The sequence below is a fragment of the Myxocyprinus asiaticus genome, chromosome 33 (assembly GCF_019703515.2).
Source record: "Myxocyprinus asiaticus isolate MX2 ecotype Aquarium Trade chromosome 33, UBuf_Myxa_2, whole genome shotgun sequence".
NCBI lineage: Eukaryota > Metazoa > Chordata > Actinopteri > Cypriniformes > Catostomidae > Myxocyprinus > Myxocyprinus asiaticus.
Window position 1 is genome coordinate 25637874 of NC_059376.1, and position 13195 is coordinate 25651068.

The 13195-nt window shown below is 38.7% G+C and overlaps 1 protein-coding gene across 1 annotated transcript in view; it reads right to left on the minus strand.

The window, feature by feature from the left end:
* LOC127424692 (cadherin EGF LAG seven-pass G-type receptor 3-like) overlaps positions 1–13195 on the minus strand; it is a 69396-nt gene that overhangs the window by 13088 nt on the left and 43113 nt on the right. Inside the window, exons 15-25 of the mRNA XM_051670083.1 lie at positions 8522–8663; positions 7769–7889; positions 5213–5396; positions 4896–4997; positions 4037–4131; positions 3712–3921; positions 3405–3588; positions 3023–3172; positions 971–1151; positions 711–878; positions 156–282 (exon numbers count right to left, since the gene is read on the minus strand). Coding sequence (XP_051526043.1) covers positions 156–282; positions 711–878; positions 971–1151; positions 3023–3172; positions 3405–3588; positions 3712–3921; positions 4037–4131; positions 4896–4997; positions 5213–5396; positions 7769–7889; positions 8522–8663 — 1664 coding nt within the window. The remainder of the gene's footprint in view (positions 1–155; positions 283–710; positions 879–970; positions 1152–3022; positions 3173–3404; positions 3589–3711; positions 3922–4036; positions 4132–4895; positions 4998–5212; positions 5397–7768; positions 7890–8521; positions 8664–13195) is intronic.

Here is a 13195-nt window from a genome sequence, read left to right on the forward strand (position 1 = left end):
TAACATCCTGTTGTCTATTTGTGTAATGTAAATGTTAACTATATAAATAATATCTGGCAACTAGGTTGCCTTAATCTGTCTTTGTGGGCATGTTGTGTGTGTAATTTACCTTTTGTGTGTGTGTGTGTGTGTGTGTGTGTGTGTGTGTACTTTACCTCTCTTTGTGAGCTGTCCATAAGGACTCCAAAGGTTCCAAGTCTGTGACACTGACAGCGAACATGTGATGTGTTTCTATAGACCACACTACAGTCTCTCACAGTCCAGCAGCCCCCTGCTGATACACTGCACACATACATTCAAAGAATGTGTTGACAATTTATACTTTACAACAATATATACAATACAACAATATGTTTTCTTTAAAGTATTAAAATTCTACATTCAGACGGATGTCTTTGGCCATTTTATTGCATCTCGTGCCATGAGTGCCACGTTTTTAAGATGGTATGTCAAGTTAAAATCAGTTTAGCCTTTAAAAATTTGTCTTGAGACCCCTGCATTCTGTTCCATTCTACTGTGTTCCGTATAGCTGTCTTTGAACTGTTGCCTAATAGCAGCTGGGGTGAGGCTGACTGCGGACTCGCAAAAACAGAGAAAAATCCCTTATTACAGAATTGATGTACAGGTATGGTAAAACACAACTGTGTGCACATTAAAGAATATCAAACACTGTGGAACCTCCAGATCTTTGTCTGAATACACACACTTACGGGCTGCTGTGATTCCACTGCACACACAGTGGTTTGCTGCGATTGCTGGTCTCCAGCAGCTGAAACTCCAGCAGGACCGGAGTGTCTAGAAAACCCTCCACAAACGTCTGGTTGTTATACACAGACACACTCACTACAGGGGAGTTCAACACAGGGTGCCTGGGTAACCTGCAGATATGAGACACACACTCATCATTAGAAAGAGAATCACACACATGACTCTGAAGAGGTTTGTGTTTTATGTACACACACACTCTTACCTGATGCCGCGACGGTCTGTGTGGTATTTGGGGGGAAGTGCAGCCCCCAGGCTCCGATAGATGAGGATAATGACAATGGTGATAGGTGCCTCTTGCAGTGCCAAAGACCGCCGTGCTGCCGTCGCTTCTACCGTCTGATTGGCCAACAGATTCACAGGGCCAGCTGGAGATGGGGCTGAGACTAAACACAAGGTATGACTTATTGCTCAATAATGTCTTTAAGTGGACATTAAGAGTGTGTGTGTGTGTTCACTTAGCTAACGTTTGAGGACAAAACTGTCCCCAGAAGTAAGCTAAATCTGACAAAACATCCCTTTGGTGGCATTCAGGGACATCATCAATTGGAAAAACGAGCCTTATATAAAGTTATAGCCAATTTTACAACTTTGTTACCATGACGATGTAATGTCAAAAAACCCACAAATGACTGTAAAAATTATGATTTAAACAACTTTACAGCTCAAATAATACACAAGTTTTAACAGAAGAATTAATGCAGTGCTTTTATAAAATTATAAGCTTCACATTTCTGTGTTTAAACCCTCAAAAAATGGGCCACATTCACTTCCATTGTAAGTGTCTCACTATAACCTTGATTTTAGTGGGTTTTTTTTGTTTTGTTTTTTTTTAAAGAAAAGGAGGAACAAGTATAAATTAATTTTTGTGGTAATCAACACTATGCCACAAATGCTGTCAATTGAGATAAACTTGTATTGAACCCCCTTACACATGCTAAAATTCACTATAATAAACACACTTGAGAGGCTTATTGTTCTTATACAACAGTGGCATCAGCAATATGATCAAATGTTCAATAAACAGATACATTTATTATTAATAAGGATCTGGCATTATTTTCACACCAAGTAATATAGTCAGTTATCGTAACTGAGAGTTCTGTTATACTGTATCTCGGAAATAAAATAATGGAAAATAATATAACGGAAATGAATAGTAATTTGGAACATATGTGCAAAATCATGACCACTCATGTGAGATGAAGAGTTCAGTCATATCAGTAACTTTATAAAAGCTCTTTTATTATACATGTAGCTGGGGTGCCTCATGGGGGCAGCCATGTTAGCATCATATGACCAGCTGAATACTACTGGCTTATGTGCCCTTCAAGTGGACTCGGAAATATCATTATTACGAGTTCCGAGCACATGAATGACCCAGCAAAGTCGGAAGTTCAAGTGGGAAACTCAGAATTCTAGATGATACCTGAGATGGGAGGAGTCGTAAATTTTCAACACGGCTGAGGAGACTACGGTTTCTGTAGTGAAAGACATTTATTTTTCTAAATACTGTTAATTGTTAGTGCTTACCATTTTGGTAATATTCATTTATGTATATCAGCAATGAACTCAACAGTAACTGGCTTTTAGTGTGAGTGGTTTGCACACAAGAGAATTATGTCTGTTGCATGTTGTACATTTTTACAGCGTAAAAATAGCTTGTATTTGACCAAAATTCCATTATCATCAGCAAGCTAACTGAGTAATATTATGTATTATGGTGTAAAAAGAAAAGTTCCTTTAAGAAATATGAATGAATGAACCTGGCGTCATCCATGTTTCCTGTTCTTTCCGACAACAAAGCACTTGAACACAACGTACTCATAATTAGCACTTCAGAACTGGGAAGTACGATAATTCCGATAGCATGTGAAGGCAGCATTAATCTCAGTCTCTGCCCTGTTATTGGACACTTTCTTTCATGGATTAAATTAATCCTGGCTTACTATGGATAATTAATTTCTACAATGGCATTGGTCACTGAAAACTACTGTGTTTGAATGTTGCAGCATCCAAGCCACTAGGTGTCTGTGTAAGCCAATGTAAGCCACTTCGACATACTTAAAAAAATTACTGAGTGCACCTTTAATATAAAATGTAATGTAACAAGTGTGTGTTTACAGTATAATCATTTTACAATGACTACGAATGTAGCCCATCCAATCAGAATTTAGAACTGAAACTATCCTTTTTCTAAAAAAAGTCAATGGTATGTCCCCATTTACATAGCAGAGTAAGCGTGTGTACAACTCACAAAAGTTGCGCTGTGGCACTAGTGCAGTAGGTGGCAGCACAACATGTGTGTGAGAGTCCCAAAGTGCTTGACCTCGGAAAAGAGTGCTGTGATACCGTGGAAACCGTCGCCGCACATGTGTATGGTTGTCAATGCGATCCAGAGTCATGACTGCAACACAAAAACACACAGAGTGTCAACCAGAGCAATCCTTTAATACAGAAATATCAATCACATTCGGATTGTGAGATCAGATCAATCTTTCTTTGTACACAATGAACTGGATAAGCGAGTTCAGTTTATCATCAAAATGTATCTTGCACATTCCTACCTTAAAATGCTTTTTCTAGTGTGTAAATGCCCTAAGAAATTATGTGTGTATTTTTCATGTATTAATGCTGACCGATGTTAGGAGCAACGAGTGCCACAGGATTGAGGTAGGTCTGTTTCATATTCTGGGCAAGTGTGCGGGCGTACTGCCCCAGCAGATCAGCCAATCCCCTGGCTCCGCTCTGACCTGAACTTTGACCTCTCCATAACGTAGCACTGCTTGGACCCAACAAACCACTACAGCTTCGTAACACATTCTGTAGTTAGAGAGAAAGGGAGAGACAGGCAAAAGAGCAGTTAATAAAGAATTCCTATCAAGATCAATAAAATTTGAATAACAGATATCCTGCTATTCATCAGTTCCCTACGGTAAAGCAGACCTCATTGAAATGTGCATCCTGAGTGGCTGTCAAACCGAAGCCTGACTGGAGGCCCTCAAAGGTCAGGAGGCGGGACAACAGCCGCTCAGCTATCTGAAGGTCATTGCCATAAAGACGGGTTGTTGCCTCTGTGACATCACGAAGCTGATGGGCCAGTTTTTTCTCAATGATGGTATTGAGCTCTGTCTCATTACGTTCCAATGCCTCCAGCTACACACACAAAAGGATTATGTAACAGAAACTCTACTGTATCCATTACTGTGCAAAAATTATGGATCTTAGTTTATTGTTCAAAATCAATGTGTGTCTGTGTGTAGCTTCTTACAGCTGTGTTCAGCTCCACAAAAGGAGGAGAGGTGCAGTTGTACAGATCAGGGTCCAGCCAACCTCTCTCTCCATCACAGTGCCGAATTGCAGTTCCTTTGAGAGAGACAGTCACATATATACAGAAATAAATATACACAACATATATATTACTAAACCCTCCAAATAGAGTTTAACAGGACCCGTTAATTTAAAAAAACGTGATACAAAGGCAGAGATGCCGCAATGTATATTATATTAGAGATATAAGCGAACCTGCGTAAAATTTAATGCAAAAACAAAAAATGCAGAAATATGGAATAAATTACAAAGACAATCCACACAAGATCAGATTAGTTTTTAAAGGGGATGCAAGTCAGTGATGTAATAATATAATTTATATGTTAAGAGAACCCATATGATAATAATAATAATAATAATAAAGTTTTGTTTTTAAAGCATTTGATGCAAATTAACTACACATCCTCATTGCTGGTTCAGGATTTCTTCTGCAAGTTACTTTAATGTCAGTTGTCAAAACAGCTTTCTGTGATTTAGCGCCACCTGTTGCGCTGGTTTTGGTTATGGTTTCTGACACGTGATCTGAAGCTCATATTTTGTAGGTCAGGGCATTTCATAGGCCAGCAAAAAAAAAAAAGAATAAATAAATAAATAAATAAATGACACACTCACCATTAAAAAAAAAGCTTTGCTTTGTCAGCGTGTGATTCGCCGCGAATGTTCGCTCCAGGTGTGAATGGCTTGTTAGGAATCCATTGTTTCGATTAAAAATTGTAATTGTGGCGAGAAGTCGTGATGCAGATTCGAGTTTGGTGTGAAAAATCCTTAAGACTGAAATCCCAGATCACTCTGACACTTACCCACTGATCCTTTGGGACAGGGGACAGCTGCAGGCAGGTTGAACTTTGTTCTGGGCCACCAGATTCCTGATGTTATGGTCTTAGGACAACCATCATAGAGCACTGAGAAAAGAGAGGTATGAGTGAGAGAGAGAGCAATGTGATCAACAAAAAGAGAACAAGAAAAACAATTTATTATATGGAGAGGTAATGGGATGGTTGGATGGATGGATATAGGCTGAATTCAGAATCGCATACTACCAAACTACTCTTACTATTTCTGTCTTATCTTTAATCGGAAGAAATAGTAAGAGTATGGTTGTATGCCATACACTCACCTTCACAGCCTGTTTGTGTGACTTCAGCAAATGGGTTGTCACACATGTTGCACTGTCGGTCAATCACACCAGGTCTGCATTGGCACTGGCCGCTCTCTGGGTCACATGACCTCGAAAAGGAGCCAACTGGGTAGCAGTCACATGGCAGGCAGACGTCACTTCCCCGCTGTCGATAATGAAACTCCTAATTCACACAAACACATGCAAATTTAATGAAAATACATTAATTATGAAAACAAAAATACAGACGATGTGTGTAGTTTTGGAACTACTTTAAACATCATAAATTACCTTGGCATAATTTCAATAACAATAAACAAAAACAATCATTTACTTTCAGAAGCCTCAAGACGAGTGTGTGTGTTGTGTTTTCCATTGGGATCAGTGCAATATACTGTGGTGTTAATGAAAAGGCCTGATGTATCAGAGCGTGAGGCGAGTAATGTTACAGCACCCCAGAGTGAGGAACACCATCACTACTCTCCCTTTATTACACTTATACACACAACAAACCAATTAATGCTCCCCAGACCAGCTATATGTGCAATTACATCTACAGTATGAGTGAACATGAGGGCATTTACTTATAAAAGAACCAACTCAAAAGTAGCAGAGATATATGTTTGTTTTTTACTGTAACTAGAAGTCCCATTTAAAGGGAGCAATGGATGGAGGGTCTCAGTATATACTGGTAAACTGGGGTTTAATACTGTATACAGGATAACTGCAAAATAAGCAGTGAGGAGTTTGTGCAACAGCAAAGTAACGTAACATTTACAGTTGTAGCAGTCCAAACTGCTGATGCCAACAAACAGTTCTCAATTTTGATGCTCATCCAGACAATGCGGGTTTATATCTGGCTTGCACCATTTCTGATTCTGTTCTCCCCTGTCATCATTTCATGAGCTCTTTATGTGGCTCAATAAATATGTAAATGTAAATTCACCACAGGTGGGGACTGTTTTCACTAAAAACTTATGACAAGAACATCCAGTTTTCTCAGGACATGTCAGAGCTCAGGCTCTACTTTGCAAACAGGTTAGATTACAGATCAGACCTTCAGATTACAGACTAGGGCGAAAAATCTGGATTAAAGGTCTTTGGGTTAGCGGGATGATTCCATTAGTGGTGTGTTTGAGTGTGCGTGTGTGTGTGTGGGCAGGTTTAAGTGGTTTACGAGGACATTTTTTTAGGTTGCAAACTGGTAATTACAAGGGTATTATGCTATAAATGTGGTTTATGAGGACATATTTAGTGTCCCCATAATTTTAATCGCTTAAAAAAACATACTAAACAATGTTTTATTGAAAATGTAAAAATGCAGAAAGTCTTTTGTGAGGGTTAGGTTTAGGGTTAGGGGATATAATCTATAGTTCGTACAGTATAAAAATCATTATGTCTATGGAGAGTCCTCATAATGATAGCTGCACCAACATGTCTGTGTGTGTGTGTGTGTGTGTGTGTGTGTGTGTGTGTGTGTGTGTGTGTGTAGAGAGAGAGAGAGAGAGAGAGAGAGAGAGAGAGAGAGAGAGAGATGTGACTTTTAATCATTGCTGTGTCTGTAAACTCAGGTTACATCAGGACTATTTTAGGATTACATGTTAATTTTATTATGTCTATCTGTGATCTGATTGATATACTAATTGTGATTAGGGTCACTGCAGAGTGATATACAGTACATAAGGAATAATATACTGTACAACATAATAATATACTAGCACTAACTCACTAATTTCTAGGCGTGTATGTAATGACATTTTGCTATACATGTGTAAATACACAATTAAATTTATTTTGTAAAGACTAAATTGCTGTAAGTGGATTGAGCAATTTTGCTACTTTCTACCAACTTTAGCTACTAAATTAAACTGCCCGTATCCCTTCAACCACATGCCCTCTATCCAAAATCCCAACCTCGAAAAGACATGTCAGCAAACTTAATGTCACAAAACTCAAACACATAAAATGACTGACAGGCAGAGAGCATTTCATATTGGCTAGTTTTTTGATTGGCTATAAAAAACTCTCTTTGACCCTGTTTACACCTGGCATTAAGATGCGTCTCGGGTGAGCCGATCACATGTAGTCAGGTGAGACACAGCACTGTTTACACCTGATTGCTTAAAAGCATCTCCTGTGACCACATGTGTTCGAATTTTGAGGGGAGGGTCTCTGTGTTTCTTTTTTAAATTTTCCGATCAGACGTTTATTTAATTTTAAAGCCACTCGTAATCGACAAAGTTTAAACTCTTGTTGTAGCACAGTGGTTGATTGACAGGCGAGGGGTGGCACTTCACTGTTTACACCTCAAATGTGATGTGGTCACATGCATTTTTGACCACCTTTGTATGTGTCTTTTGTGATCCGATAACAAAACGTTTTAGACCCCATTTAGATCTGCATTTTGCGCTGACCACAAAACGCATATTAATACCAGGTGTAAACAGGGTCTTTGACAGAATCTAGGACTGTAGGTTCTCGATTGCCCCCCTCCCCCTGATGATGGTAAAGTTGACAGTCCTGACTTTGTGTGTGTGAGTTTGAGTGTGTGTGCACCTTGCAGTGGCAGTGTCCAGTGGTCTTATTGCAGTCTGTGTCGAATCCTTTACTGGCATCACAGAGGCAGGGTCCACATGTTGGGCTGCCCCACCAACCACGAGGGCACTGTTGCTCGATCCTATACACACAAACACAGTTAGATTTGATTAAATACCTCTGTATCTTGGGCAGATCTGACTCAGAGAACGAGACAGCAAGACATAGCAAGAGAGAGACAGGGAGAGGGAGAGAGAGAGAGAGAGAGAGAGAGAGAGCAAGAGATGGAACTGACAGATAAAAGAGACTAGATGAGATTGCCGCTATAGTGAAGGATTTGGTTGAGTGTGTGTGTTTGAGGTGGGGGCTGAATTAGGGTCACTTCAGTCACAGACTGTCAGCAAATTTAAATCTACTTTCATCTGTTCTAAGGCAATATCTTAAGCACACGTATACATAAAAATGGTAAAGTAGAACAAATGCATCATTATATAAATACAAACTTATCCGCCATATACATCCTGCCTTTTGGATGAGCCTAAACACTGCATTAGTCTGACCAAAAGCTCTCTCACACACACATACTGTACACAAAGTCAGAATGCCATAAATCCGAATGCATCAATAAATTATTTGTCCATCTCTCACTTATTATCTTAATGGTGCATTTGTTAGTCCACTTATTAGAGCTTATAGATCAGGCTATACATTCTAGGACTGTGTGTGCCTCTAGTCTGTGTTTATGGTTTTGTACAGTATGGTTTGCGTGTGTACCTATGTTGGCAGTACTGTCCATAGTGACTGTCCTCACAGTCGCAGATATATCCATGAGAGGAGCTTGGCTTCCTGTGGCACTTTGCTTGATTCTCACATGGGTTGAGCTGACATGCATCCATACAGCTTTTACCATAGAATCCTGGTACAAAATAAAAAAAATACATAAACATATAGATTTAACTGTTAGAGCACAACATTTACAGTAAGGAAATACATTTTAAAGCAAAAGCCAAACAAAGGATTGATCTTTAAGTATAATATAATTTAAATATGTGGCACATTGTATTTTGTCATTCTGACTTTCCTCTGCTAGTATATCAGATTGTGATGAATCAAATTTTCCTTTATCTTTTGTGTGAATAGAGTTCAAAGTTTAACTATGAAAACATACTTTAAGAATTCAAAACTTCCTTCCAGTCATCCAGTCCAGCATCTATTGAAACTAAAGGCAAGGGTATACTTTGATTTTCCCATGTTGTTCCGTCTCGCACACGGTCTAGTGTTCAGCCATACTCTTTTGTCCATAAGCCAATAAGGACATGTGCGAACATGTGCCGACGACATGCAAAGACACAAATGTCCGAGTGCCTACAAAAAAACTAGGCTGCACGCAGATGGTTCGCACATACTGTGCTAATTCGAAACTTGTGTCAGGCACACTGTGAGATGTACCGGCATGCAGAAAATAAGGATACTTTGGCCTTAAGGTGCATTCACACTAGATTTTTTGCTCCATTCACTCCTATTCAAACACATCTAAACGCATTGGAAATGCAAGCTCATGCGAAGATATTTCGCATTATGCTGCGCACGAAAGTTCAAGTTCGGTGAACTCTCACCTGCGAATCTGTATGACGAGAAGATGTGTGACCAGTAGAAGATCGAAACAGTACACAGTGACCTCTTGGCTCAATACAAAGAATACATATATCAAAGATGCATGTTTTTATTGTTGCAGGAAAGTGAGTAGATGTTTTTTTTTTTTTACATTTTGAATATTATATTATTTGTAATTTGTAATTAGCTATTTATTAAAGCCAGAATCCCTCGAGTGTGACATCATATCCTGTCAGTTGCAGTATCCGAAATAATTTTGCATGCTCAAAGCATAGTGAATAACAGATCAATATTTAAGTACATTTTTGCTAGAAATTCTTCTCTCTGCCCAGTAGGGGGCATTTGCATGGACAATGTGAATCATCAAAAATACAAGAAGAAGAATGTGAAAGTGAAAGTGGAGATTGACTGAGCAGGGAGGAAAATTTATAGTAAAAATGGACTTTAATATTGATCCGTTTCTCATCCACACCTATCAAATCGCTTCTGGAGACATTGATTTGACCACTGGAGTCTTATGGATTACTTTTATGCTGCCTTTATGTGATTTTTTTGAACTTCAAAATTTTGACATCCATTCACTTGCATTGTATGGACCAAAAGAGCTGAAAAATTCTTCTAAAAATCTTCATTTGTGTTCTGCTGAAGAAACAAAGACATACACATCCGGGATGGCATATGGGTGAGTAAATGATAAGAGAATTTTCATTTTTGGGTGAACTATTCATTTAAGCTGCAAAAAACGCTTCATTCCGAACTTCCGCAGCTGTCTCACTTATCACATCAGTCTGGCCTTCAAGGAATATTCTGAGTTCAATACAAGTTAAGCTCAATCGACAGCATTTGTGGAATAATAATGATTACCACAAAAATTCATTTAGACTTGCCCCTCCTTTTCTTTAAAAAAAAAAAAAAAAAAAGCAGAAATCTGTGTAACAGTGAGACACTTACAATGGAAGTGAATGGGGCCAATTTTTGAATGTTAAAAATACTCACTTTTTCAAAAGTATAGCCACATGACATAAACAATATGTGTGTAAACATGATTTTAGTGTGATAAAACCACTTACTTACCTTTTCTGTGTAAAGTTATAGCCAATTTTACAACTTTATTGCCATGACAATGTAATATCAATAAATCCTAACACACTAAACTGACAGTAAAAATGCAGATTTAAACTTTACAGCTCAAATTTTTAATAAAAGAGTTAAAAACAGAAGACTTAATGTAAGTGCTTTTATAAATTATAAGCTTCATATTTCTACCTTTAATCCCTCCAAAAATTGTAAGTGCATCACTGTAACCTCGATTTTTGCTTTTTTAAAAGAAAAGGAGGGACGAGTCTAAATTAATCTTTGTGGTAATCAACATTATGCCACAAATGCTGTCGATTGAGCTTAACTTAACTTGAACCCAGAATATTATTTTAACAGTTTGAGGGACCCATTCTAATGTGGCTTGTTTGTGAACCTGTTGCAATGTAATGCAGGATAAACACAGCAGCAAACCCACATGGACACAATACTGGACACGACAGCAAACTCACAGCCCATCAGAGAGTGCTGTTACTCATTTCACAAGCAAAGAAAGCATTTACATAGTTGTCTTGAAGGCTCAAAGAAATTCTAAGCCTCAAAGAGAGGGTGGAAAATTGTCATGAAAAAGTGATTATGAATTATGACTGTTTGGTGCAAAAACACCTCAACTAACACTATAAGTGTATGATAAAAATTGCATGATATGACTACTTTACAAGAAATGCATTATTATGCTAAGACAATACAGGAGATGCAGTGATTGTGTCAATAACACACACACTACATACACTCACACATACACCCTACACATCCTAAATAAATGTACCAACCTCTACCTCCACACACCTCACATGCAAACTTATATTCAGAGTAAGGACATTAAAAACACAGGATGTGAATGAAGTATTTCACTGCACAAAATAGGAATACACCTTGATCGCTCCATCACTGGAATCATATAGAAAAGCCTCCATCTGCACGACAGCTGATCAAAAGGTACAATACCCCTCCCATCTCTCCCTCTCTCAGTGCAGATATTTTTGCACTATAGAAACAATGTGCAGTGTGTGCCAACCCTGACTTCATCCTATTAAGTTGAATAGAGGAAAGCTAACTAATCAGAAATGGAATGCAGTAATAAAACCATACATTGCTTTCATAGATATACACAGAAACACTCCTGATGAGGTTTTTCAAAGCATTGAATGGTATGGAAGTCACTATAGGATTAGAATGAAACAACTGTATTCATCCAATGTCCTGCACAGAATCAAAAAGCACACTGCATTACTAAGATATATATATACAGGTGCATCTCAATACATTAGAATGTCGTGGAAAAGTTCATTTATTTCAGTAATTCAACTCAAATTGTGAAACTCGTGTATTAAACAAATTCAATGCACACAGACTGAAGTAGTTTAAGTCTTTGGTTCTTTTAATTGTGATGATTTTGGCTCACATTTAACAAAAACCCACCAATTCACTATCTCAAAAAATTAGAATACATCATTTTTAGTGAATTGTTGGCCTTTGGAAAGTATGTTCATTTACTGTATATGTACTCAATACTTGGTAGGGGCTCCTTTTGCTTTAATTACTGCCTCAGTTCGGCGTGGCATGGAGGTGATCAGTTTGTGGCACTGCTGAGGTGGTATGGAAGCCCAGGTTTCTTTGACAGTGGCCTTCAGCTCATCTGCATTTTTTGGTCTCTTGTTTCTCATTTTCCTCTTGACAATACCCCATAGATTCTCTATGGGGTTCAGGTCTGGTGAGTTTGCTGGCCAGTCAAGCACACTAACACCATGGTCACTTAACCAACTTTTGGTGCTTTTGGCAGTGTGGGCGGGTGCCAAATCCTGCTGGAAAATGAAATCAGCATCTTTAAAAAGCTGGTCAGCAGAAGGAAGCATGAAGTGCTCCAAAATTTCTTGGTAAACGGGTGCAGTGACTTTGGTTTTCAAAAAACACAGTGGATCAACACCAGCAGATGACATTGCACCCCAAATCATCACAGACTGTGGAAACTTAACACTGGACTTCAAGCAACTTGGGCTATGAGCTTCTCCACCCTTCCTCCAGACTCTAGGACCTTGGTTTCCAAATGAAATACAAAACTTGCTCTCATCTGAAAAGAGGACTTTGGACCACTGGGCAACAGTCCAGTTCTTCTTCTCCTTAGCCCAGGTAAGACGCCTCTGATGTTGTCTGTGGTTCAGGAGTGGCTTAACAAGAGGAATACGACAACTGTAGCCAAATTCCTTGACATGTCTGTGTGTGGTGGCTCTTGATGCCTTGACCCCAGCCTCAATCCATTCCTTGTGAAGTTCACCCAAATTCTTGAATCGATTTTGCTTGACAATCATAAGGCTGCGGTTCTCTCAGTTGGTTGTGCATCTTTTTCTTCCACACTTTTTCCTTCCACTCAACTTTCTGTTAACATGCTTGGATACAGCACTCTGTGAACAGCCAGCTTCTTTGGCAATGAATGTTTGTGGCTTACCCTCCTTGTGAAGGGTGTCAATGATTGTCTTCTGGACAACTGTCAGATCAGCAGATTGTGTAGCCTAGTGAACCAAACTGAGAGACCATTTTGAAGGCTCAGGAAACCTTTGCAGGTGTTTTGAGTTGATTAGCTGATTGGCATGTCACCATATTCTAATTTTTTGAGATAGTGAATTGGTGGGTTTTTGTTAAATGTGAGCCAAAATCATCACAATTAAAAGAACCAAAGACTTAAACTACTTCAGTCTGTGTGCATTGAATTTATTTAATACACGAGTTTCACAATTTGAG